Source organism: Callorhinus ursinus, unplaced genomic scaffold (assembly GCF_003265705.2).
Source record: "Callorhinus ursinus isolate GAN/ISIS: 27379988/994484 unplaced genomic scaffold, GSC_fseal_2.0 scaffold8, whole genome shotgun sequence".
NCBI lineage: Eukaryota > Metazoa > Chordata > Mammalia > Carnivora > Otariidae > Callorhinus > Callorhinus ursinus.
In genome coordinates this window covers 61,631,779-61,657,273 of record NW_027397070.1, presented here as the reverse complement: position 1 = coordinate 61,657,273, position 25,495 = coordinate 61,631,779, and the positions used below count along the sequence as shown (strand labels likewise).

Genomic DNA, 25,495 nt, shown 5'->3' with positions numbered 1-25,495 from the left:
TGTTCAAACTTGAATCAACTCTTTGAATTACTTAATTAGCTTAGATGCACATCACAGCACAATCTTCATATTATTAGATTATCTGCCAGAAAATGTAATTTTTGACTTACATAAACTCTTTGGGGGCAACTGGTTGGCTCAGTCAGTAGAGTACGCAACTCTTGATCGCAGGGTTGTGAGTTTAAGCCCCACATTGGATGTAGAGATTACTTAAAAAAACAAAATCTAAAAAACAACAACAAAAAAAACAATCTAAGTTCGAGCCCCATGTTGGGTGTAGAGATTACTTAAAAATAAAATCTTAAAAAAATTATTTAAAAAAATCTTTGATTTATAAGTGTCTCTATGTTTTATTTAAAATAGAAGACTGATCTGCAGTTGCTATCTGTTTTTGTTCTTTAGAGTCCAGAAAACAGATCTGGAACGAGTCTTAGAAGCAAATGATGGGTCAACCGTGTTAGACGAAGATGAGGAAGATTTGCAGAGGGCTCTGGCACTAAGTCGCCAAGAAATTGACATGGAAGATGAAGAAGCAGATCTCCGCAGGGCTATTCAGCTCAGTATGCAAGGTATCGACATTTGGATGTGTACTTCATTTGTTGTTGAAGGATTGATTCAGATTATTCTTATTTCCCCTGGAAGTTAATGTACCGTTGGTAGAAGTTCTTTGACAATTACTGTAGAAGCAGTAATTATGGACATACAATCAGCTATTCTTTCAGCTTTCTTATAATACAAATAACTTTTTACAGCGTAAGTTATATTAGGACTAGTTATATTTTTATTCTGGTTTTTCCATTTGGTTATAATACTATACTAACATAACAATAAATGGAGCTTAATCTTTGTGGGCAGAAAGTGGGGAGGCCCTTACCCAGATCAGCTGTTTTACAAATGTATGCCGTTATATACAAAGGAAGGCCTGGGCAGAAAATATTTAAAAAGTCTAACACTTAGTGGCTTTGCAACTTAACAACTTAAGCCCACGTTGATGGGCCCACATGATAGTGACATAAGCCAGCTAGCAGAGGAGAATGAAGATGTATCCCTTAGGCAATCCAGGCAGAGGGAATTGTCAGGGATGTAGCTCAAAGAGGCTTACTGAAAGGTATGCGTGGTTTTCTTTGGCAGTTTTGTTTTCATCTAATTAATGTGAATTTGCCTTTTACTTAATGAGATTACTCAATGGAATTTCTTAAATATCTAAATAAAATTGAACTTACATTAATATGAAGATTATGCTTTTTATCCCGAATTCTCATGCCTCCTGGCACACCTTGGAGTGCTTCATATGTGCAATCCCATTTTTGATTAGTAGAGCCCTGCTGGATTAGCCAGTAATTAACAGGCAACAGCTTTTATAATTTTAGATATTTTCATGTCCTTCACTTTTCTTCCCGCTTTATTTCACCATCTGGGCAGGATCTCTGGTTGGTGCAGTTATTAAGTGAGAACAGGGACACACACTTAAGTTGGTATAGCATGCAAGTATTTTAGGATAGAGGAATACAGATAATGGGTTTACGGTCACCCACTTTAAGTTGTTTCTAGTTGAAAGTGCCCATTCATTTCTCATAAGTTAAAGAGGGCCCACAGGTGTGGTATTAATGGCTCTTCCTTCCAGGTTGGTTGTTGGACTTACATCCTCACATCCGCTATATCAGAGATGGGTGTGGACACAGGTTATATTTGAACTAACTTATTCAGATTTGTCCTTGAGCGTTTCAGAGCCTTTCTTATATTTACAGAAATAGTAGCACAATATTTTTAAGAAGAAAACTTTGAAAAACTTGCTCAAATAAGTACAAACATAGCATTGCTTAAATTGGTAAATAAAATGATTAGTTTTTTGTTCTGTTTTCTTTTGTTTTCAGGTAGTTCCAGAAGTATATCTCAAGATATTCCACAGACATCAGGTACACATCTTACTTCAGAAGAGCTCCGGAAGAGAAGAGAAGCCTACTTTGAAAAGTAAAGTAGTTGGTACAATATTAAAATTGCATATTTAATGTGTACTTTGTTTTGTCTACAGTTTCTACACATAGAGCTTTGGTTTAAACTATTTTACTTAGGATTCTCTCCTTTTAAAAGATTGGTTACCACTTGAATCCTTTGAACATCTGAGTGTATTCTTTTTTTAAATTTACGGCAAATGAAGTGAAATGATACGGAGTTTTAGGGAATACCTTTGCCTCGATACCAGTTAAGTTTATATGAAATAAGGTGAAGGAAACCCAGTAAAATTTATGTCATCAAAAGAAAATGGAATTGCACCAAAGCAAGAACAATGCCTAATGATCCTCTGGATGTGCTTCTTGGTTACCTGACCAACCCAGCAAAGTTCTTCTGTCACTTAAAAGGAAAAACAGCATTGTGGTCAGGGAACAGTCTCCCATCCCAGATAGAGGTGGTGGTTAATTGTTCTTATTGCCTCTTATTGCCACTTCAGGGGTTACTGCAGGCCTGTCGGCACAGGGACGTGGGGACAAACCATAAATCTGAATCATCAGCTCCCAAAACCCAACTACACTATGTAAGTGCTCTCAAATTAGAAAATAAAAATGTCATCCTTTTCAGTAACTACCATTCACAAGTTGTCTTCCCTTTTTCTTTTTTTAAGGAGAAAACTATTTTAAAGGTTACACAGTAATCTTTAGGTAGATATTCAGACCCTCTGATCCCAGATCGGAAACCAGAAGGCCCGAGACTGAATCTGGCCTCTTCCCTGTGTTTCTTCAATTCTGAGATGTACATATTTTCACATTTCAACATCTCTGCAATTGAGAAGCATCTTAAAATCATAATTGGCAGTATTAGTGGGATCTACAGTATTGGAGCATTTTACATTTCATGGTGTAATGAAGATAATATTTACCTTGTTTTCTGTTTTTTTTTTTTAAGTCACAACTCAGAAGTATATGGAGGAAAGTTCTGATCAGCTGACATCCTCTTAATGTGAGATATTTCTAGTCTTTATTCAGTGATAGATTAATGGATTTAATTATATAAAATTTCAAAATAGTGCTTACTTATTAGTGCTTCACTTCCTTTCAGATTTTTAATTTTTTTAGTTTTTTTAATTATGGTAAACTTCAAATATCTATAAAAATAGAGAAACCAGGGCGCCTGGGTGGCTCAGTTGGTTGGGCGACTGCCTTCGGCTCAGGTCATGATCCTGGAGTCCCGGGATCGAGTCCCGCATCGGGCTCCCTGTTCGGCGGGGAGTCTGCTTCTCCCTCTGACCCCCTTCCCCCTCGTGCTTTCTGTCTCTCATTCTCTCTCTCTCTGAAATAAATAAATAAAATCTTTAAAAAAAAAAATAGAGAAACCAGCATAATGAACCCCTGTTTACCTAACATTGCCCAGCTTTAACAAATATCAGCACATGGCCAGTCATGGTTTTCTGTGCCCCGCATCCCTCCTGCTTTCCCCTCTCCCACCCCCAAGCTGGGATTATTTTGTGACAAATCTAAATTATTGTATCCTTTCATTCATTTTTTTGGAATATAGAAAAGTGTTATTGTCACACTGTAATGTTAATAATTATCACACAATAATTACTGGTAATTCTACAATATCATCAAACATCTAGGTAATGTTAAAAAGTAACTTAAGGGGTACCTGGCTGACTTAGTGGAGCATGCAACTCTTATCTTGTTTAAGTTAGAACCCCACATTGGGTGTACATATTATTTAAAAATAAAATCTGTTAAAAAAAATTAAAACTGTTTAATTAGATAAAAACCGATATTCTAGAAAATTTATTTTAAGCCATATCAAAATTAAAAGAAAACAATCCTGTCCTTTAATAATGAACGTTAGTATTTTGACACATTCTCTTCTAGTCACACAGACACATATAATGTATATTAGTTACATCCATTTTCCCATCATAGTAAATAGTCTTTGTAATAGGCTGTGTGATATTTCATAAAATGAAGGTATATATCATAATTTATATGTGAACCTTTGATCTTTACTATTACAATTAATAGTGCAATGAACAATCTTTGTACTAACCCTATGCCTCAAACCTCTCATCATTTCTTCCAATTATTCTGAAATTTTGGGGTTAAAGGACAGAAACATTTTTTAAGGTCTTGGTACAGATTTCTAAACTGCTTTCCAGAACGTTCCCAAATGATACTTCTATCATGCTTATTTCACATTCCATTTTTTGCCAGATCACATTGGTCCAAACAGACATACTTTATAGCAAAACTACAAAATTCACAAGTAGATCTAAGAAAAAGAAAATTTTTTATACTTTAAAAAACAAATCCCTTTTTTATTTAAAATATTTTTTAGTTTTTTTGGGGGGGGAGGCAGATTGAAAATACAGAACTTTAATACATTTAATCTTTATAGTAGAAAGGATTTAAAGTGTTTGAGCATCAGTGCAGCTCCTTCCCGGTTGAAGGATAGTTGACTGGGGAGGAAGGTGTGCGGTGATGGTTTCCAGCTTCAGCTTCATCCTCTGCCTCCTGGTCTGTCCTTGAAAATACTGCTGGGAACTTAAGGAGAACTAGAGAATATTTTACAGAGTCACATGTTGCTGAGAAGCGTTAAGAGCTAACTTCTTGGTGTTTCTTTTCAGCATTGTCTAGCATTCAGAATCTTGTAGGACTCATTAGTAAAGGAGCTGAGAAACAGTATTAGTCTCCAATATGAGGCCTTTCACTAGAATTCCTGATTATTAAAACTACAAGGTCCTTGTCTCTCTAGCTTCAATCTTTGGGAACTTGGCTTTAAGGTTATTGAGCTAATTTTTTGTTTTTGACCTTCTCCAAACTGACCCTGGTGCTAACTTGTTATTCAAACAAATTTTGAATTCAGAATAAGGTTTTTTTCCCATTCAAATGGTTTATTTGTTACTCATTCAAATAGTTTTTTTTCCCTATACAGTATTTGAAGCTTCATGCCTAATGTAGTAACCGCAGTATTCATGCATCAAGCATAAAAATACTGTTTAGACACCTACCTGTTACAAAGTCACAGTTAATGGGGGCGCCTGGGCGGCTCAGTTGGTTGAGTGTCCCAACTCTTGACTTCGGCTCAGGTCATGATCTCAGGGTTGTGAGATCCAGCCCTGCATTGGGCTCCCCACTCAGCAGGGAGTCCGCTTCTCTCATTCTCTCTCTCCCCCCTCTCTCTCCCTTTGCCCCTGCCCCCACTCGCGCATGCATGCACTCTCTCCCTCTCTCTAAAGTAAATCCTAAAAAAAGACAACAAAGTCATAGTTAATGAATGAGTGTTAAGTAACATGTTCACAGCCGAGATATATTTTTCCAGTAGTAATCTCTAAATCCATTTTAAAACCTATTTAAAAAACCTATTAAAACCTATTATAAAACCCCAAGTAAAACTCTTACTATATCAGCAATGTCACTATAAAACCTACCTTAAAAACTCACAAACTGAGCATCAAATTAGGCAATGTGTGTAAAACTATTGTGTAAAACTATTGTGTAAACCATAAAGTATTCCACAGATATCTTAGTATTTTAATGTCTTCTCCAGGTGTAGCTCTGAAACGATGCAGATTCTTTTCTTCTGTTACTAAAAACGTGTTTGCTAACAAAGAAGGAATTACTGGGCATTGTCTTTATGGTCATGGATTGCTGTGATTTTTTGATTGTCTAACACTTGAGCCACCACCTCAGTGGCATGGCATAACAGGATTCAGTTTAAGAAACAAGCTAGTAGGGACACCTGGGTGGCTCACTCAGTTAAGTATCTGCCTTTGGCTCAGATCATGATCCCAGGGTCCTGGGGTCGAGTCCCGCATCGGGCTCCTCGCTCAGTGGGGAGCCTGCTTCTCCCTCTGCCTGTCGCTCCCCCTGCTGTGCTCTCTTTCTCTCTCTCTCTCTCGTGTGCGCACACTCTCTAGCAAATAAATCTTTTTTTTAAAAAAAGAAACAAGCTAGTAGAGGTATTTTAAACAGGAAAGCAGTACAGAAACTCAGGGCTTACACAGTCTCAGGAAGAGCTGGAGGTGCAGGCTGTAGGCCAGGCTTCCAGAATTCCACAGACCGACTTGTTCGAAGAGCTGCGTCCACTGCCCCAGTTGGCATGATGGGGAGTCGGGATATGGAGTTGAAGAACACACTGCTCTAGCTGTGATCCAAGGATCAGGAAGCTGCCACCACAGTTGCCTAGACATGGGAACACGAAGTCTAGTGCCGACTGCAGCTGCCATGAAGCAGAATCCTGGGACTGGCAGCTCCTTGACTTTACTTGCCAGCAGAGAACAGCCAAAGCAGCAGGGGGATGGCTGTGTCTCATTTCTGTGAGGGCTTAATTGATAACCAGAATCCTAGCTGTTGAGAGACCTAAGATGTTGTTTTTAGCTTTCTGGCTTCTGTGATTCCGAGGGCACATTCAAAGCCACAGTGGGAATGGTGCTGACTTGCTGTTTGAACATGTTGCATATTACTGTGTCATCAAATATGAAAGGTGTCAAAATTGTTTCAAGTTTGGCAATTCATTTACTTCTCACTTTTCATAAATTTAAAGTAGAATAAAGGTTATCCCTCTAAGGTCACTGCCTCACCTACCATGCTCTTGTGTTCTGACATTTTGTCTTGATTGGAGGGGGAAAGGGCATGGAGAGAGATCTGATGGGCCAGGATTCCTCCTGCCTCACAGCCTCTCTCTCTCATGCACATCTCAGACTCAGGGTGTGCTGATGGGAGCCTCCTGCCCTCTTGTGCATCATTAGCCACGCATGCCTGAGAATAAACCGAGACAAACGTCAGCGTACTTGGGTTTTCTTTGGTACTCATATTTAAAACAGAAGATTGAGACTCTAAGGGGAAAAAAGTACGCTGTTCTATTAATAGTGTTACTGGTAAATTTAAAATACTGGTTCCTTTAAAAAATCCTTCCAAGCTTTTTTTTTCAAGCTATGGCTTCTCAGAGTACCAGCTGTTTGTGAGTTTTAATTTTCAACATATATGTGTGTATGATGTGAAATAATTTGAAATTTATGTACAAGCAGAAATAGTTCACAGAACTCCTTTATACCTTTTTGCCCAAATTCCCCAATTGTTGACATTTCTGAGGGATTTGAGAATAACTTGCAGATCTGATCTCCCATTCATCTCAATACTTCAGTGTGTATTTTTTTACTACAAGGACACTGTCCTACATATTTACATCATAACCATCATGTTTAAAAGTTTTTAAAATGTGGATTTTTCTGACATTGTTTTTCCATCTGGAAAAAAATACAGGGAAAATTTATTTTAATGCAATAAATGGTACTGAAGCTTGATCATACATCTTCAAAAGGTAATTCTTTCATTCATCAAGTATTTGGTGAATGTCTACCATGTGACAGGCACTGTTTTAGGCACTTGGGAAACAAGATAAGGTTTGTGCTCTTGTTAGCTGATTCTGGAAAGAGGGAGACACAATATCAGATGGTGATAAGCTGATGCTGGAAATTGAAAGGGAGCAGCGATGAGATAGTGAGGATGCCTGGAGGCTGCTGCAGGTGGCTGGTCAGCAAAGGTCTCTCCGAGGACATGCTGAAGCTCAGAGCTGAATGACAAGGAGGAGCCGGCCATGGAAAGAGCATGTTAACTTGCATGGTAATGGGGATGCTTTATATTCTCAAAGGTGCTTATTTTTAGTGACTTCCAACGATATTAAGGATCTGTAAAGCAACACATTTACATAAGAATAGCTCCCAGCGAATGCTTGTGTTTATGTGTTATCTTGTGAAAATCTTTACCTATTGTCTGATAATTCAGATTTTATATCTAGGTTTCCTAGGATCGGCGCTGTGATACCTTTAAGTAACATAAATCAGACTGATGGCTCTGGCATTCTTCTATAGAGCTCGTGGCAATGACTCTTGTTTGTGGAACCTTGTATTTTCCATGTGAATACTTTCTCTCATGGCATATTTATTCTTAGGGTTTGTTTTTTTAATGCACATCACTTTGGACTGTTTCAGGCAGCAGCAGCAACAGGATCCACCGGGGCAGCTTTCACAACCAAGTGAGAGGCCGACCACAAGTTCAGGAGCACCAGGCAGTGATCCAGGTATGCGTCTCCGACCATGCCCAGACATAGGCTCCCTGTGATTTTGGCTTTACAGGCTTTTTTCTCCCCTCTTTAATTATACTGAAACTCTTGTATGAATTTGTAATCTACTAAATATCCTCCGATTAAGAAGCAGCAGACTAGAGCACTCAGTGAATATGTTGCTTTAAAATTATAAACAACACTTGCAACTTTACAGTAATTAATACATTCTCCAAAAATTCCTCAGAGATAATGGGTATTAGTAGGTGGAAGATGAATAGATTTTACCACCTGGAAAACTAAAACACCCAAGTGTAGTCTAAATAATAGGCAATCTAGAATTATTTATCAGGCCTCAGTTTAATAGGTTTTAAACTTTGGCCAATTATTGGTAGTACAAATTGAGTAAGAAAACAACTGTATGTGACAAAGGCCTTATAAGCAGACCATGTAAAGAACTCTCAAAACTGAAAGAAGAAAATTCAGATGGGTGAAGGACTAGAATAGATACTTCACCAAACATATGGTTGACAAATAAGCACATGAAAATATGGTCAATAATTGATAATCATTAGGGAAATGCAAATTAAAAAATACAAAGAGATACCATTACACACCTTATTATAAGAATGGCTTAATAAAAAAAATTGACAGTACCAAATGCTGTCTAGGATCAGAGCAGCTAGACACCCATACATATAAAATGGCACAGCAACTTTGGAAAACGGTTTAGTATTTTCTTATAAACTTAAATGTACACTTAACCATATGATTCAGTAGCCCCACTCCTAGGTATGTAACCAAGAAAAAAGAAAAAGTAAGTTCACAGAAAAACTTGTAGGTGAATGCTTACAGCAGCTTCATTCGTAATTGTCAAAAACTAGAAGTTACCTAACTGTTGTCCTTCAGGGGTGAATGGATGCACAAACCGTGGTACTTGCAAACAATGGACTCCTGTTTAACAATAAAAAAAATGAACTGGTGCTTTTTCCTATTCCTCCTACTGTTTACAGCTAACAACCGTGGACATTTATAGCAAACAAATGTAAGAAAAATCTGAAAGGTAGAAAGAAGACAGGTTGTATAGGAGGCTGGATGACCAGAGGAATGACGTAGTGGTGTGTAGCCTGGATTTTGTGTGTGTGTGTGTGTGTGTGTGTGTCTCACATACTCTGAACTTGGTGCTGAAGAAGCCACAGCAGAGACGAAGTCTGTTCTATGTAGTCAAAAGGTACTACCTAGCAAGTAAAATTAGATAATAAATACTCTCTTGTAGCCAAACAGAATTAGGTAAATAAACTGGCCTTGACTGTCACCCCACCGCATCGGCACAGGCCAAGTAGGAGCGTCGACTGGTACCCCACCTGGCAGGAGCAAGGTGTACCAACTGCTTCCCCTGGCCAGGGTGATGTCAGAGAAAGCCAAGTGGGGAGCTGGGACTTCGGTTCCCTCTAGGAGACAAGGAAGGGCCCTTTCCCTTGGTGTCCGTGGTCATAGGGAGCCTAGACTTCCACCCACCAATACAATATGGAGGCATCCCTCTGGCTTCCTGCCTGGGTGGTTTCAGAAGAGGCCCAATGGAGAATCAGGAGTTACTGATTCGAGGCAGTAACAAGGCCACACCCAGAAGGTCAGTGAGAAGCAGTAAGGAGGCATTCCTACCCCTTCTGGTCAGGGAGATAGCAGTGGAGGACAGTGGGGAGCCAGAACTCCCACGTGTGCACAGCAGTGATGATCACACACACGCTCCCCCTCTCTGGCCGCAGCAGGGCAGCATCCGTCTCCCCCCATGGTGCTGTGTCAGAAGCCTGCTAATAGAGAAGATTTAAGTAAGACTCACAGTCTTGTAACATGCAACACCGCAGATGTTCAGGATTTGGTCAGAAGTGTTACCATACCAAGAGCAAGGGAAAATTGAGAAAAGGCAGTTCATAGACACCATCACCAAAATGACACTGATACCAGAATTAATCTCACAAGGATTTTTAAAGCAGCCATCATAAAAATGCTAAACTGAGCAATTATGAACTCCTTAAAAGAAATGAAGAAATAGCTTCGAGAAAGAAACAGAAGATATAAAAGTGAACTAAATGGAAATTTTAGAACTGAAAAATAACAATACCTGAAATTTGGAAATGCAGTGGTTGGATCCAATAGGTGAATGGAAGGACAGAGGAAAGACTCTGTGAACTTGAAGACAATAGAAATTACCCATTGTGAACAACACAGAGAATTAGACTGGAAAAAATTAACAAAGCCTCGATACCTGTGGGACTGTAGTAGAAGATCTAATGTGCCATGGGAATCCCAGGAGATGAGAAGGAGGGTGCAGCTGAAAAAATATTTGAAGACATAATGGCTGAAAATCCCCAGCTTTGGCAAAAGATCTAAAACTACAGAATTGTGGCACCTGGGTTGCTCAGTAGTTTAAGCGTCCGACTCTTGATTTTGGCTCAGGTCATGATCTCAGGGTTGTAAGATCGAGCCCCATGTCGGGTTCCACACTGCGCATGAAGCCTGCTTAAGATTCTGTCTCTCTCCCTCTCTGTCTGCCCCTCCCTGCCTAAAAAATAAATAAACTACAGAATTAAGAAGCTGAGTGAACCTCTAATGGGTTAAGCCCAAAGAAAATTTATGCCAAGACATCATAGTCTAGCTTCTGAAAACTGAACAAAAGAGGAAAATCTTAAAACCAGCTAAAAACATCTTGCCTATAGCAATTTGTATGACAGCACATTTCTCATCTGAAATTATGGAGATCAGTAGGAAGTGGCACAACATTTTTTTTTGAAGATTTATTTATTTTAGAGCATGCGCATGCATGCACGAGCAGGTGGAGGGGCAGAGGGGGAGAGAGAGAGAATCTTCAAGCAGATTCCCCACTGAACACAGAGCCCAGCGCAGGGCTCAGTCTCGTGGCCCTGAGATCATGACCTGAGCCAAAATCAAGAGTTGGTTGCTTAACCACCCAGGCGCCCTTCATTTTTCAAGTGCTGGAAAGAAAAAACAACCCAGGGGCACTTGGGTGGCTCAGTCGGTTAAGTATCTGCCTTCAGCTCAGGTCATGATCGCAGAGTCGTGGGATTGAGTCCCGAGTCGGGATCCCTACTTAGTGGGGAGTCTGCTTCTCTCTCTTCCTCTGCCCCTCCCCCTTGATGGTGCTCGCTCTCTCTCCCTCTTTCTCTCAAATAAAATCTTAAAAAAAAGGGGTGGGGGGAGAAAAAAAAGAAAAACACCCCAGAATTCCCAGTGAAAATTTCAGGAATGAAGAGAAAAATTAGAATTTCTCACTGGTAGACCCATCCTAAAATAATGGCTAAAGGAATTAATCTGGGAACATCAGAAGGAAAAAAAAGAATAGTAGGGTAAAAATATGGGTAAACAATAGATATTCCTCTCCTTTTGAGTTTTCTAAATTATATTTGATGATTGAGGGAAGAATTAGAATATTGATTTTGTTGTTAGTGTATATGTAGAAAATATTTAAGGCAATTACATTATAAATGGTAGAGTAAAAGGAGGTGAGGTTTCTGTGTTTCATTTCAACTGTTAGAGTCATTCTGGAAAATAGTTTGTCAATTTCTTTAAAAACTGAACTTGTACTAACCATACAACCCAGCAGTTAGACTCCTGGACATTTTTTTTTAAGATTTTATTTATTTATTTGAGAGAAAGAGAATGAGAGAGAGAGCACATGAGGGGGGGAGGGTCAGAGGGAGAAGAAGACTCCCCGCCGAGCCAGGAGCCCGATGCGGGACTTGATCCAGGGACTCCAGGATCATGACCTGAGCTGAAGGCAGTCACTCAACCAACTCAGCCACCCAGGCGCCCCAAGACTCCTGGACATTATCCCAGAGAAATGAAAACTTACCTGTCCATGCAAAAACTGTACACAAATGTTCATAGCAGCTTTATTTGTCATAATCAAAATCTGGAAACAACCAAAATGTCCTATAGGAAGGTGAACAGTTAAACAAATGGTAGTACATCTGTGGAATACTACTCAGGACTAAAAAGAAACCAGCTCTTGATACATGCAACAGTTTGGATGAGTCTCAAGGGCATTGTGCTGAGTGCAGGAAAGATCTCTTACAGTGTGATTATATTTATGTAACATTCTAAAAATGACAAATTTGGGGGCACCTGGGTGGCTCAGCTGGTTAAGCGTCTGCCTTCGGTTCAGGTCATGATCCCGGGGTCCTGGGATCAAGTCCCGCATCGGGCTCCTTGCTCAGCAGGGAACCTGCTTCTCCCTCTGCCTCTCCCCCTGCTTGTGCTCTCTCTCTCTCAAATAAAATCTTTTTTTAAAAATTAAAATAAAAAATAAAAATGACAGATTTGTAGAGATGGAGAACAAATTAGTGGCTGCCTGCAGTTAGGAAGGGTGGGGGCAGAGAAGGGGGTGTGAGTCAAAAGGGACAGCAGGAAAGAGATCTTTGTGATACTTGAACAGTTCTCCGTCCTGATTGTGGTGCTGGTGGTTACAGGGATCTAAATGTGTGATGAAATAGCACAGAAGTCACACAACTTTGTACCAATGTCAATATCCAAGTTTTGGGTTAAGCTGTAGTTACCTAGGATTTAACTAGTCTGTGAAATTGAGCTGAAATGTACACAAGGTCCCTCTGAACTATCTTTGCAACTTCCTCTAAATACATTATTTCAAAACAAAATTTAACAAATTATATATATATGTGTATATATATATATATATATATATATACACATACACACACACACACACACACATATATATATGCACAACTAAGTAAAATCTTTTCCTTGGCGTAATGCACTTGTTTTGAAATACAGAATAAATGTATTATGGGGATTGACCACAAAGGGGCGGTGGAGCATTTCCGTATCTGGGTGGTGATGGTAGTTATACAGCTCTATGTATTTGTCAAAACTTAAAAAACTGTAAAAGAGGGCATGTTGCTTTATGTAAGTTTTAAAAATCAAAAAAGGAAGCTATAGTAGTTAAACATACATTTTCTAAGAGCTTACCTTTTGATGACTTTAAGAATTTTCCAGAAATGTCTGAGATACTTGTTTTCTTTCCCAACAGGAGATGCTATGAGTGAAGAAGACATGCTTCAGGCAGCTGTGACCATGTCTTTAGAAACTGTTAGAAATAATTTCAAAACAGATGGGAAAAAATAATACCTTTTACAAATCATTTATTCATACTTTCCAACATTATTATTCTGTGTGGTTACAGCATAGAGGGTCCATTTTAGTAATGTGTCAAACAATGTTCAACAGAGGAGATAAGACTTTTAGGTGGTTTGCAACAAAAAGATGAGAAAGTGGAAAAATGAGTCAATTGTAGGACTAAATAGTGATCCTCCACAAAGACTAGCCAAAGAGGCATTTAGCAATTAAAGAAATTTAAAATAGTTTTCTAAATGTTCCTTTTTCTTTTTGAGTGTGCAATATCTAACATGTCTAAAATTAGGGCATTTTTCTTGGATCTTTTTGCAGACCAACTAATTAGCTCTTGCCACAGAACTTTTTCCATACATGTTCTTCTCATCCTTTCTGTTCGGGTTGCTTGACTCACTTTCCGTCATCTCATAGTTGCTTTTCTTTCTCATTAAGCAAGTTAACCATTTAGGACAGTGTCTCTTTTCTGTGTTGATAGTAGTAACGGTTCCAGGAGGATTCGCTGCTTTCCTTCCAGTTATGTGGCTTGCCCTTGGATGTTTTCTCATGTTATTTCTCTGATCACAATTTCTTTGCTACTTGGTTTTCCTTACTTTTCTACAGCTCTTTTGAAAGATGGTAATCTTTCTTGAGGTTTTGCTTTTTGAAGCCCTCTAAGATGGGATCATTAGTTCATGATACTGGTGCATTCTGAAACTCTGAAATCAACTCTGCACAAGTATTTGAGAATAAATGAGAATTTTTTTTTAATGTGTGAGCACATCCTTTTCCAGATGTTTTATGAATGTCTTCTCAGTTATGTTAGACCGTCACAGCTCTGCTGAGACCTTTTCTCCTGCACCTTGATATTTCCTTTTCTCCAGTTGAGAAAAATAGGAGAAGCACAGTATGCAAGCAAGTTTCCTTCTGTGTCAGACTTAACAAATAATACCCACCATGAATGTATAAGAGACAAAATTTGGCTTTCGATTTAGCGGCAGCTTCATTTTATTCTCTCTTGTCTGGTTACGGTGGAGTCACGGAACGTAGATGTCTGCTTCTGCGTATCTTGTAGTAGGTATCACTCACCAGAGATGATGCTCTGGAACATGAAAATAATCTACTAACAAAAGTACATTTACATTTATACTGTGTTTTGACACTCACATCATGTTTAAGTAGCTTAAGAATTACAGAAGTCACACAGTACTTAATGGGTCTGTAAATAAAGCCTTTAGTTTTGATATACATTCTTTAATTGGGATACACAGAGAGTTTCTTGCTGGGTTGATACAGTGGTATGATTTTGGTGAAAATTAACTATGTCTCTCTGAGATGGACATTTCGGATTCTGTCACTGATTTCCCATCCCTCATTCTCCACGCCCTTTGAAGCCGTTTGGAATGTTGAATTGTTCATAAGCTAAAAGTTAGGAAATTTCAGCCAACAACATAGAAAATTAAAGTATGATGTGTTGCCATGACTAGTGTATGGCTGTACACATTTTATCAGGGAAGTTTTTTTGACCTAGGATTTATTGCCGAGGTGAAAAGAGATGAAAAAATGCCTTTTATGATTATGATATAGCTTTTTTTTTTTTGGATAGAGACAGATTTTTTTTTAGTCATTATTTTGTGCCAAATAACATTTTCTGAAGTTTCCCTTGCAAAAGTAGACCACTTTAAAATCTAAAGTTTTCTTTTGAGAATCGAAAATGTTTCAGAAGAGTTCTAAAACTTTAGAATTGCAAGGGATGTTGGAGTTTAGTACTGCTCCCTCAAGATTTATAAACCAAAATATTTTAAGATTGAACTTTTCTGTAGTTGTCCCCAATATGCTTGTCCTATTTTCCATGGATATTAGTTTTTACCTTGTCCCATTGAAAAATTACATTAAATTTTTCATACACTTGAATGGATGAGTTACCTAATATAAAAATGAGAAAAGAAATATGCATTTGAAAGTTTTAACCTTAGAGTTTATAAAGTTCTTATATTACACGCCTTTATTAAAGCACTTAAGGAAATATGGCATGTTGACCTTCACTTAGGGATTTTTTTTTTTTTTTTTTTTTACAGCAGAGCTGAGCACACACTGGATACATTTGAATGTGTTTATTTAATTTCTTATGAATGTTGCATTTGGCAGGCCGACCCAGAATGACTAGAGAACTGCCAACTTGTTTGGATTGGCTTAAACTTAATTTAGATTCCATTCCTTAATTCATTGGCCAGTATGAAGAGATGCCAATGCTCATAACTACAGTATCAGAAAACTTAGTTATACAAAGGTATAGTTCACACATCAGGAACTGTTATTTACTGTAAACAACCTGCAAGAAAGTTAGAAACAATGAAATTCACGATAACTGTCTGCTAAGAACTCTATATAAAGAATTCCATTCTGTTTCACCAATTGGGAACACCTTAATGTTTAATATTTAAACTGTTGGTGTCATTTTTCTAATGTATAAATTGTGTTACCAGGATAAAATACGTACAGTGGTGATGCTAGCGTTTAAACAAGTTTTGGAAACACCACTTTCATATTTTGAGATGCCATGGATATAATAAGTAGTTATTTATGTTTTAAAAATTCACAGTAGTTAAAAGAAATTAACAGTAGTTAACCTCTGCTCTAAAACCATCAAACATTTTTTACAGTAATTCACATACAAATATTTCAGTAATGTAAATTGAAAAGATTGCTGCAGGTAAACTATTTAAACTTTTAAGATCTTGGTCAAATAATTTACAGTCCAGAATATTTAAGGAGGTGCTTTTTTCTTTCTTTAAAACTTTATTTTCCTTAATTAAGACTTTATTCATGCCAAAGTTAGTAAGGAAAAAAGTTCAAAACTACCAATAGTCTGTGTTTTTTTCATTTAATATTAAGTTGAATAAAGTAAATTTTATTCCTGTCAGAGCCTAAATCACATTTTGAATGTCTGCATGTCTGATACTCTTTTTAAATAGTATCATGCTAGTGCCAAGATTTATTAAATGTCTTAAAATTGGCCTATTGGTCCCATGCAAATTTAAAGAAGATTGAGTCAGGGCATAAGCAAAATATAGTGACAGAAATTAAAATATCTCCAGTTGAAATAAATCTCAATGTTTTTAAATTCTCAAGAGAACTCAATAATTAATATTGATGACTTCCTATTTAAAACTTTATGTGCAGCTGGAGAGCCCAATGACCACTGCCCTGAAAGTAAATAGTTTGTTGTATCTGGGCCCTAACAACTATGGAGATATTATATATGTGATCTTAATTAAGAAAAACAGATTGGATCACCTAATCATTTCAGCAGTGTCAATAATTTTTCATATTTTCAAAAGAAAAACTTTCCTTTATTCCTGGTCCCTTTATGAATCAGCTTCTTTTGCTAAAAAGATGAACTGGCTTGTATTAAGTCTTATATTAGGGAAAACGCTTTGTTCCATTTTACTTTTATGAATGAAAAGATTATTGACATGGTTAATTCTTGAATTTTGACTTTTTTTTAATTTGAAGAAAATCTTTGCTATTTTTTTTCCAAAATGTTCTGACATTTTAAAAATTGATGCTAGTAACATAATTTCTAAGTTTACAGTAATTGGCATGTTGAATTAACAATAGTGTATCAGTAAATATTTTAATTAAAACTATGGATTCACAGACAAGGAATGGGAAGCAATAGTGAAATATATGTGAATATTCCTAATTCGTTTAGGAAGCACTTCACCTGTTTCTTGCATAGATCAAAGGCGAATGTCTCCAGGAGCTTTTTAAAATTTTTTTAAAGAGAAAAATATACATTTGAATGTGAAAAATTAATTTCTATAACACTGGACTACTAGAAAGAACTTTGTAAAAATTACTATTCTGTATAAACTATTTGAAATTCAAGTACGAAAAACACCTGAAAGAGCATTGTCTTTTGGCCATGACACCAGTGCTCTGTGGCAGTGCCATTTGCTCAGGACCCAACTCTGCAGCCCTCTCCGTGTGTGCCCCCCTCCAAGTTCTGTTGCGGTTACTACACACACAGGCCTTCCTCTCTGGTCCGTAGAAAAGCCGGGCTTCCAAAGCACTGTTGAACACTGAGGATTCTATTGTTAATGTGGATGTTCCATGAGTTGTATTTTAAATATCAAAGATTATTAAATAAAGATAATGTTTGCTTTTTTATTTCTGTTTTTATTTGTATTGACTGTTAATTCCTCGCCTTGCTACGCAAAGGATGGTGGGAAGACCAGCAGCCTCTGCAACCACCTGAGAGCTTTTCAGAAATGTTCCAGAGCTTCAGGGCACACCTACTGGCTCAGGACCTGCATTTTTAATAAGACCCCCAGGGAGTTCACATGCAGATTCAAGTTTGAGAGGCATGGCTTTATGGGCTGCAAGTGATGAGTAAAATGGGCGGGAGCATTGATAACTCCATTCGAGCTCACGGCTGCCCAAGGACCCATTATTACTGGAACCTCTCATCTTTTTTCTAAGAGACACTAAGTCCAAATTTTTACTTGAAATTTGATTTTTTTTTAAGATTTTATTTATTTGAGAGAGAATGAGAGACAGCACAAGAGGGAAGAGGGTCAGAGGGAGAAGCAGGCTTCCTGCAGAGCAGGGAGCCCGATGCGGGGCTCGATCCCAGGACCCCAGGATCACGACCTGAGCCAAAGGCAGACGTGTAACCACTAAGCCACCCAGGCATCCCATGTCGGTAACAATTTTTATGAGTGCTGTTTTTTCCTCATCCAACTCTGGACACCAGAATCCAACTGCAGTAATTGGAATCCACTTGGACTGATGGGATTCTAGAATCCTCAGATCATAATGAGGGTTGTATATCCATTTTATCCTTAATTATGATTGGGCACAAATATTGAAATATAAAATTTTCAAATTGATTACATGAATCTTCTTAGCAAAACCTCGTAACTTAATGCTTTAAAAGGACCATTTCATTGATTTTGAATGGCACCAAATGGCTCTGATCTCATCAACACCTACCTGTGGGCCCCGTGAAATATAAGTTGATTCGAAGGACCATTTTATATGGCTAAAAACTTTTAGCTAAAAACTTTATCTTTTGTAAAAGGGAATTTGAGGGTTGTCTTTATCCTGAAGATTTGCATGTTTGAGGACCCTTTAACCATTTTGTATCTGTGTCACCAAATGCTCAAAAGTTCATTTTTTAAGTAATTTGGGTCAGGCTGCCCTGTTCTCTTGACACGTCCCCTTTTACACACTGTGGTCCTAGCAGGCCTCCTTGCGGGTCTTTCCCACCCCCAGGTACTCCCTCACATTCTCCTCACCCCCTTCCCTTCTCTCTTTTGGTATCCCAGCCCCAGAAGTTTGTTGGCCATCCCCTGCTGGGAGGACTCTTTCAACTGGACTAACACCCTTTGCTGTGCCCTGTTCTCCCCCACCATTGTTCCAGTTCTTTCTGTGTTGGGAACCCACTGCCACCCTGTCTTGGGCTGCTAGAGAAAAACAACTGTGGCATTCATTCACTCATTCAACAAAACATTTGAGCGCAGGCATGGTTCGGGGTCCTTGGAAACAGAGTCATGAATAAGATACCTTGCTCTCATGCTCCTTGCATTCTGGTTGGCTGTTACACAGAGGAGACCTTTAAGGAACATAACTTCATAACACGTAAAGAACTGTGCTTGTTCTGTGAGATAGAAGACAAACAGGATGATGTAATGGAGTGTGATTGAGAGGGAGAGCCGTTTTTGTACTGGATTCAAGAAAGGCCTCTGCAGGGCGCCTGGGTGGCTCAGTTGGTTGGGCGACTGCCTTCGGCTCGGGTCATGATCCTGGAGTCCCTGGATCGAGTCCCGCATCGGGCTCCCCACTCGGCGGGGAGTCTGCTTCTCCCTCTGACCCTCCCCCCTCTCATGTGCTCTCTCTCTCTCATTCTCTCTGTCTCAAATAAATAAATAAAATCTTAAAAAAAAAAAAAAAGAAAGGCCTCTGCAGAGGTGACCTTCACACCGACACCTGAAAAATGAGGCAGCCATGCAGAGGTGAGGGGCATGATACCGGCCTGAGGAAACAGCAAGCACAGCAGCTCTGAGATGAGGGGTGGCTGCTTGTGTCAGGGGAACAGAGAGAAGGCTGAAAGAGGCTACCAGGTAGTGAAGAAGGACGGAATTAGGATGCAGACAATTTATGTAAGCTTTTATAAATACAGATAAGTGTGTATGGTATTTTTTTGCCATTATACCAAGACATCTGCTTCCATTTTCTAAAATATTCCCCACTTCTTTCTAGAATATTCCCAAGACTTTTAAAAAAAAATTTAAGGCTTTATTTGAGAGAGAGAGCGAGAGAGAGAGAGAGGTGTGTGCCTGCATGAGCATGAGCAGAGGGAGACAATGAATCTCAAGGAGACACCCAGCTGAGCACGGAGCCCGACTCGGGGCTCAATCCCCCCAACCCTGAGATCATGACCTGAGCTGAAATCAAGAGTCAGACACTTAACTGACTGAACTACCCAGGCGCCCCCGAAAAAATAATCTTTTAAAAGGTTAGTAACTACATCTAACAAAGAGCATGCCAGTGCTCACCTTAAGCAACCCAAAAAACTGGCTGTTATTTTTAGCATTAAAGACACTGCTTAACATTCCTCAGATCAGGATTTCAGGCAAGGCTCCCACTCCCCAATTGTGCTTTTTGTTTTTCTTCCTCTTATATCTCTGCAATTGTTTTCATCACTATCAGACGATTATACTTCCATTTTGAAATCTCAGCATATTTTGGTTGTTAATCCACATCATCAACTGTAGAGATTAATATCCAGATATCTCCCAGTTATTCTCCTTCTGTCTCTCTCAGCCCCTTTTTGTCCAGGACACCATCATATTATAGAAGCATGAGCAACAATATCATAGCTCTTCACTTAGACTTCAGCCTTTAGATTTGGTTGTCCTAGAAAAACTTAATATATGACTTTATAAGCTCTAAGTTTTTTCTCTCTCATCTTAAGGAAATCAGAGCTGATTGGGCATCACACAAAGATTTTTTTTTTTTTTTTTTTTTTTTAAGAATCTGCTTTCTGGGGGCACCTAGGTGGCTCAGTCGGTTAAGTGTCTGCCTTTGGCTCAGGTCATGATCTCAGGGTCCTGGAATCGAGTTCCATGTCAGGCTCCCTGCTCAGCAGGAAGCCTGCTTCTCCCTCTCCTCCCCAGCTCGTGCTCTCTATCAATATCTCCGTGTCTCTCTCAAATAAATAAATTTTAAAAAAAACTTTAAAAGAATCTGCTCTCTGTATTCTTCCTTTACATGGATGGCTTCATTGCTAAGATCAATTCATGGTTCAAGAAAGCTGCTGCGGAGCCCATGATTACATCTGCATCCCAACAGTCAGAAAGCAAAAGGAGGATGGAAGAAGGCCATGTGCCCGCCCTTTTTTTTTAAAGTAATATCTATAGCCTAAAGTGGGGCTCGAATTCACGACCCTGAGATCAAGCGTCACATGCTCTACTGAGTGAGCCAGCCAGGTGCCCCCATGTGCCTTTTCTTTAAGGTTACCTCCTTGAAGTTGCATATGCCATTTCCACTTATATTTACATGGGCCAGAACTGAATCACATGGCCACTCCCAGCTATAAAATGGTTTTTATTCTGGGTGGTCATGAGTCTTAGCTTGGGCATCCTAGAGGCAGACCCCAAGATGAGGATTCCTGTGAAAAAAATTTTTTTTTAAAGATTTATTTATTTATTTATTTGAGAGAGAAAATGAGAGATAGAGAGCATGAGAGGGAAGAGGGTCAGAGGGAGAAGCAGACTCCCCGCTGAGCACGGAGCCCGATGCGGGACTCGATCCCGGGACTCCAGGATCATGACCTGAGCCGAAGGCAGTCGCTTAACCAACCGAGCCACCCAGGCGCCCTCCTGTGAAAATTTTTTAAAACGTGTTTTCAGGGGCACCTGGGTGGCTCAGTCAGTTAAGCGTCTGACTTCATTTCAGGTCACGATCTCAGGGTCCCAGGATTGAGCCCCCCATTGAACCCCGCATCAAGACCCACATTGGGCTCTCCAGTCAGCAGGGAGTCTTGCTTCTCCTGCTCCCTCTGCCCCTACCCCTACTCGTGCACTCTTTCTCTCAAATAACTAAAATCTTAAAAAAATAAAAAGTATTTCCAGGAAGTAAGGGAAGGGGCATGGTGGGGTAAGAAAGTGGAATAAGGAAAGGAAGCCAAGCAAGGGTATAACAATAAGCAAAGCCTCAATCCTGCAGACAGGTCCGGCTGCACACAGTATATTCACATCTTGGAGTTGTTACAACGTGGGCAGGGGAGCTGCATCATTTTAAATTCTACTAAACAAGGTTGTTTCCGCATCTCTGGGCACACAGGCAGTGTGGGCTCTGGGAGCCTGAAGGCAGTCCTCTGCCAGACAGGAACACCCGTTGAAAGTGAAAGGACCCCAAGAAAAGGTGTGCACAAAAGTGGTAAAGGAATGAAGGGATCAGGAGGGGGCCCTGGCATTTTCTGCTCTACCGTGCATCCAGGCAAAAAGTTAGGGTTCAATAACTGTGCACGAAGGGGAGATCAGACTCCGGGGAACGATTAGCCACTGCTAAGCGAGGCAACAGCAGAAGCAAGATGTAGCGTTTTGGGCAAAGATGGAAAGTCTGTACAGGAGCGAGCAGAGCTGAGGAAGCTGAATATTGTGTTGAAGAGAAGCACACCCAATAGCAAACAGGAAACGAAAGCAACAACTATCTTGGAAGGTGGGGGTGAGATGTGGACTGAAATCAAGAGGACTGATTACAAATCTCTGAAAAGAGCAGATTCCCCAGAGAGGAGGCATTCATCAATTAAAAAACAAACAGGTGCCTGAGTGGCTCAGTTGGTTAAGCGACTGCCTTCGGCTCAGGTCATGATCCCGGAGTCCTGGGATCGAGTCCCACATTGGGCTCCCTGCTCAGTGGGGAGTCTGCTTCTCCCTCTGACCCTCTTCCCTCTCGTGCTATCTCTCATTCTCTCTCTTTCAAATAAATAAATAAAATCTTTAAAAACAAACAAGCAAAAACACCCTTTCAAATAATTTGCAGAACTAAAAGACATGGTTTTTGAAAGCGTTTGCAGAATGCCCAGCATAATGAATGAAACTACAAACAGCCCATCGCAAAACACATCATTAACACGTTTCAGAGCATCAGGGGCACCTGGGTGGCTCAATCAGCTAAGCATCTGCCTTCTGCTCAGGTCATGAGCCCAGGGTCTTGGGATCGAGCCCCACATCAGGCTCCCCGCTCAGCGGAGAGCCTGCTTCTCCCTCTGCCTGCCGCTCCCCCTGCTTGTGCTCTCTCTCTCTGATAAATAAATAAATAAGTAGATAAATAAATAAAATCTTTAAAATAAAACAAAATGGGGGCACCTGGGTGGCTCAGTCGTTAAGCGTCTGCCTTTGGCTCAGGTCATGATCCCAGAGTCCTGGGATCAAGCCCCACATCGGGCTCCCTGCTCAGAGGGAAGCCTGCTTCTCCCTCTCCCACCCCCCACTGCTTGTGTTCCTGCTCTCGCTATGTCTCTCTCTGTCAAATAAATAAATAAAATCTTAAAAAATAAAACTTTTTTTTTTTTTTTGCTTTACCCTTGCATAAATAAACCCATTTAGACAGTTTTCTCACAAGAAAGGAACTGTTTTTTTCTGGAGAAGTATTGATCCCACCACTTGAGAAACAGAAACCAGGTTCCAGCCAATAATATTTTTGTTTGCTTTTTTTGTTTCTAGCTATTGAGGTTTCAAAAATCCTAGGTTCATGGGGCGCCTGGGTGGCTCAGTCATATAAGTGTGTGACTCTTGGTTTCAGCCCAGGTTATGATTTCAGGGTCATGAGACAGCCCCACATGGGGCTCTGTGATAGGCATGGAGCCTGCTTAAGATTCTCTCTCCCTGCCTCTGAGCCCCCTGCCCCCACCCCCGCCATAGTGTGCTGGATCTCTCTTTAAAAAAATCCTAGGTTCAGAATTCCAGCTAGGCAGCTTAGATCCCATCCCCTGGAGCCACTCAGATTCATAGGTTCTTTTTGATGTGAAATGTTTGATTGTGCAGGGCTGGTTTTGCTACTCATTATGTGATAATGAACATCCATGTTAGCTACAGGGATATTTGGCAGGAAAAGGAGATCTTCAGCCCAACCTTCATCAAACTTGGATGTCTTTTAACTTTTTATTATAAAAAATTTCAAATATATGCATAAGTAAAAGACTAGTATAATGAACCTCTATGTACCCAGCTTCAACAATGATCAATTCCTGGCAATTCCTGTTTCATCTACTCTGCTCCCATTATTTTGAAGCACATCCCAAACATCATGTTATTTATCAGAATCATTCTTTAAGTCTCTTGGGCCATAGTTCATCCCAGAGGAAAAAAAAAAAATACCCCAAAAGGAACTTTTAGGACATAGCTTTTTATGTTACTTTAAAAATGATGTAAAGGCGGGCACCTGGGTGGCTCAGTTGGTTGGACGACTGCCTTCGGCTCAGGTCATGATCCTGGAGTCGCGGGATCGATCCCCACATCGGGCTCCCTGCTCGGCGGGGAGTCTGCTTCTCCTTCTGACCCTGCTCTCTCTCATTCTCTCTCACAAATAAATAAAGTCTTTTTAAAAAATGATGTAAAGGCATGGAATTGTGTTTGTTTTCTTCATTAATTTCAGTATCTTTATGGCATGACATGAATTTATAGGATGGTGCGCCAGAGAATTTACAGCTGTAGGCAATAAAAGCTTGATTTACACTAGCTAAACTTTTCACTATGGTCCAGAAACCCAGTTAGGTCCCACGTTTATGTGACTCCTCTGTTCAAAGCAGTTTTCCCCTCTGCTAGTAGTGCTCCATCCTACTCAGTAAACGCCAGAGCCCTTACAATACGGCCTACCAGGCCCTATGTGATCGGTGCTCTCCCACTCTTTTGTCCTCATCACTTAATCACCCTTCCTCACCCCACTCTGCTCCAGCCATCACTGCCTTTTTGCTAATCCTCTAACCTGCCAAGGACCCTCCTCCTGCTTCAGGACCTTTGCAGCAGCTGTTTCTTTCTGCCTGTACTGCTCTTTTCCATATATACCCACATATCTCACTTTTTCCCCCCTAAGCAAGCGCTAGACCCAATGTGGAGCTTAAACTCACAACCTTGAAATCAAGAGTCACATGCTCCACCGACTGAGCCAGCCAGGTGCCCTGACATATCTCATTCTCTTAATTCCTTCGAGTATCTGTTCAAGTATCACCTTATCAGTGAGGCCTTCCCTGACTACCTCCTATAACAAGTGCCCTCTCCTATCTTTTCCATATGATCCTGACCCTGTGTTTTTTTCCTCCAAGCAGTCGTCACTCCTTGTCTATATTTATTACACTTTATTTATCATCTGTCCCTTCCCAGTAGAATGCAAGCTCCATGAGACCAGGGACTACATGGTTTTTTTTTCTCCTGCTGTACTCCCAATGCCCAGAATAACGGTAGACACATCAACTTGCAGGTCATCTGTATGCCACATTTTTGAAACTTTACAAACACTTAAATAGAACTCACCAGGTACCAGGCACTGTTCCAAGCACTTAAAAATATTACCCTATTTAATCCTCCTAACGACCCCACCCAGTAGACACTATTATTATCATTTTCCGTTTTACAAAAAAGAAACTGATGCGCAGAGAGGTTAAGTAACCCACCCAAGGTCGTACAGCTAATAAGTAACAGCTCCAGGCAGTCAGGGCCTGGAGTCTGCACATCTAACCCTTGGGCACTGATGTCTTACAAATAAAACATTTAATAAACACTTCCAGAATGGGATGCAATTTTCTTCTTAAAAGCATTCAGATTTCAGGGAGAGCTGCTATTGCCTGGTGCCATCAGATTCTAAACAGTGGAGGCATTCCCAATGTTCCAGTCACAAATAGTGTAATCTGCGGTGACCCCTCCTGTAAACAAAATCAAAGAGAAAGAGGCCAGTATATGTAGTGCTATGCTTAAAAGGACTGCAGACCTATTCTTTTTATTTAAAGCAAAAAACGTGATAGTCTCTCTGGCCGGGTAATGCATTCCCAGACCATTGCAGCAAGTACTTGTAAGTCATGTGACCTTTCTTCCTCGCAGGACACTCTGCTGTGTGCACCCACTCGTGTAACAGGACTGGGAGAGGGGTGGGCACTTGCACAGTTAGTGCCACCAACACCATAGGAGAGTTTCTTTTAGAACAGCATTTCTTCATAATAAGTTGTCCTGCTGTCCTGTAATGAGTTTTTTTTTTTTTTTTAAGGTGGTCTATGCTTTAACTTCATGGGTTATATCGGCTTCATGAACAA

The 25,495-nt window shown here is 39.9% G+C and overlaps 1 protein-coding gene across 12 annotated transcripts in view; it reads left to right on the top strand.

Annotated features, from left to right (window-relative positions):
• Positions 1-17,352, top strand: part of ATXN3 (ataxin 3) — a 38,859-nt gene extending 21,507 nt beyond the window's left edge. For 7 of the 12 annotated variants that reach the window (XM_073895763.1, XM_025869451.2, XM_025869450.2 and 4 more), the window contains 5 exons: positions 403-569; positions 1,875-1,971; positions 2,450-2,533; positions 7,964-8,052; positions 13,103-17,352. In XM_073895763.1, coding sequence (XP_073751864.1) covers positions 403-569; positions 1,875-1,971; positions 2,450-2,533; positions 7,964-8,052; positions 13,103-13,197 — 532 coding nt within the window. In that variant the 3' untranslated portion in view covers positions 13,198-17,352. Of the gene's footprint in view, positions 1-402; positions 570-1,874; positions 1,972-2,449; positions 2,534-2,901; positions 2,956-7,963; positions 8,053-13,102 lie in introns of all 12 variants that reach the window. The other 5 variants (XR_012379135.1, XR_012379134.1, XM_025869454.2 and 2 more) reach the window with 3 other exon arrangements.
• Positions 17,353-25,495: the final 8,143 nt, after the last annotated feature.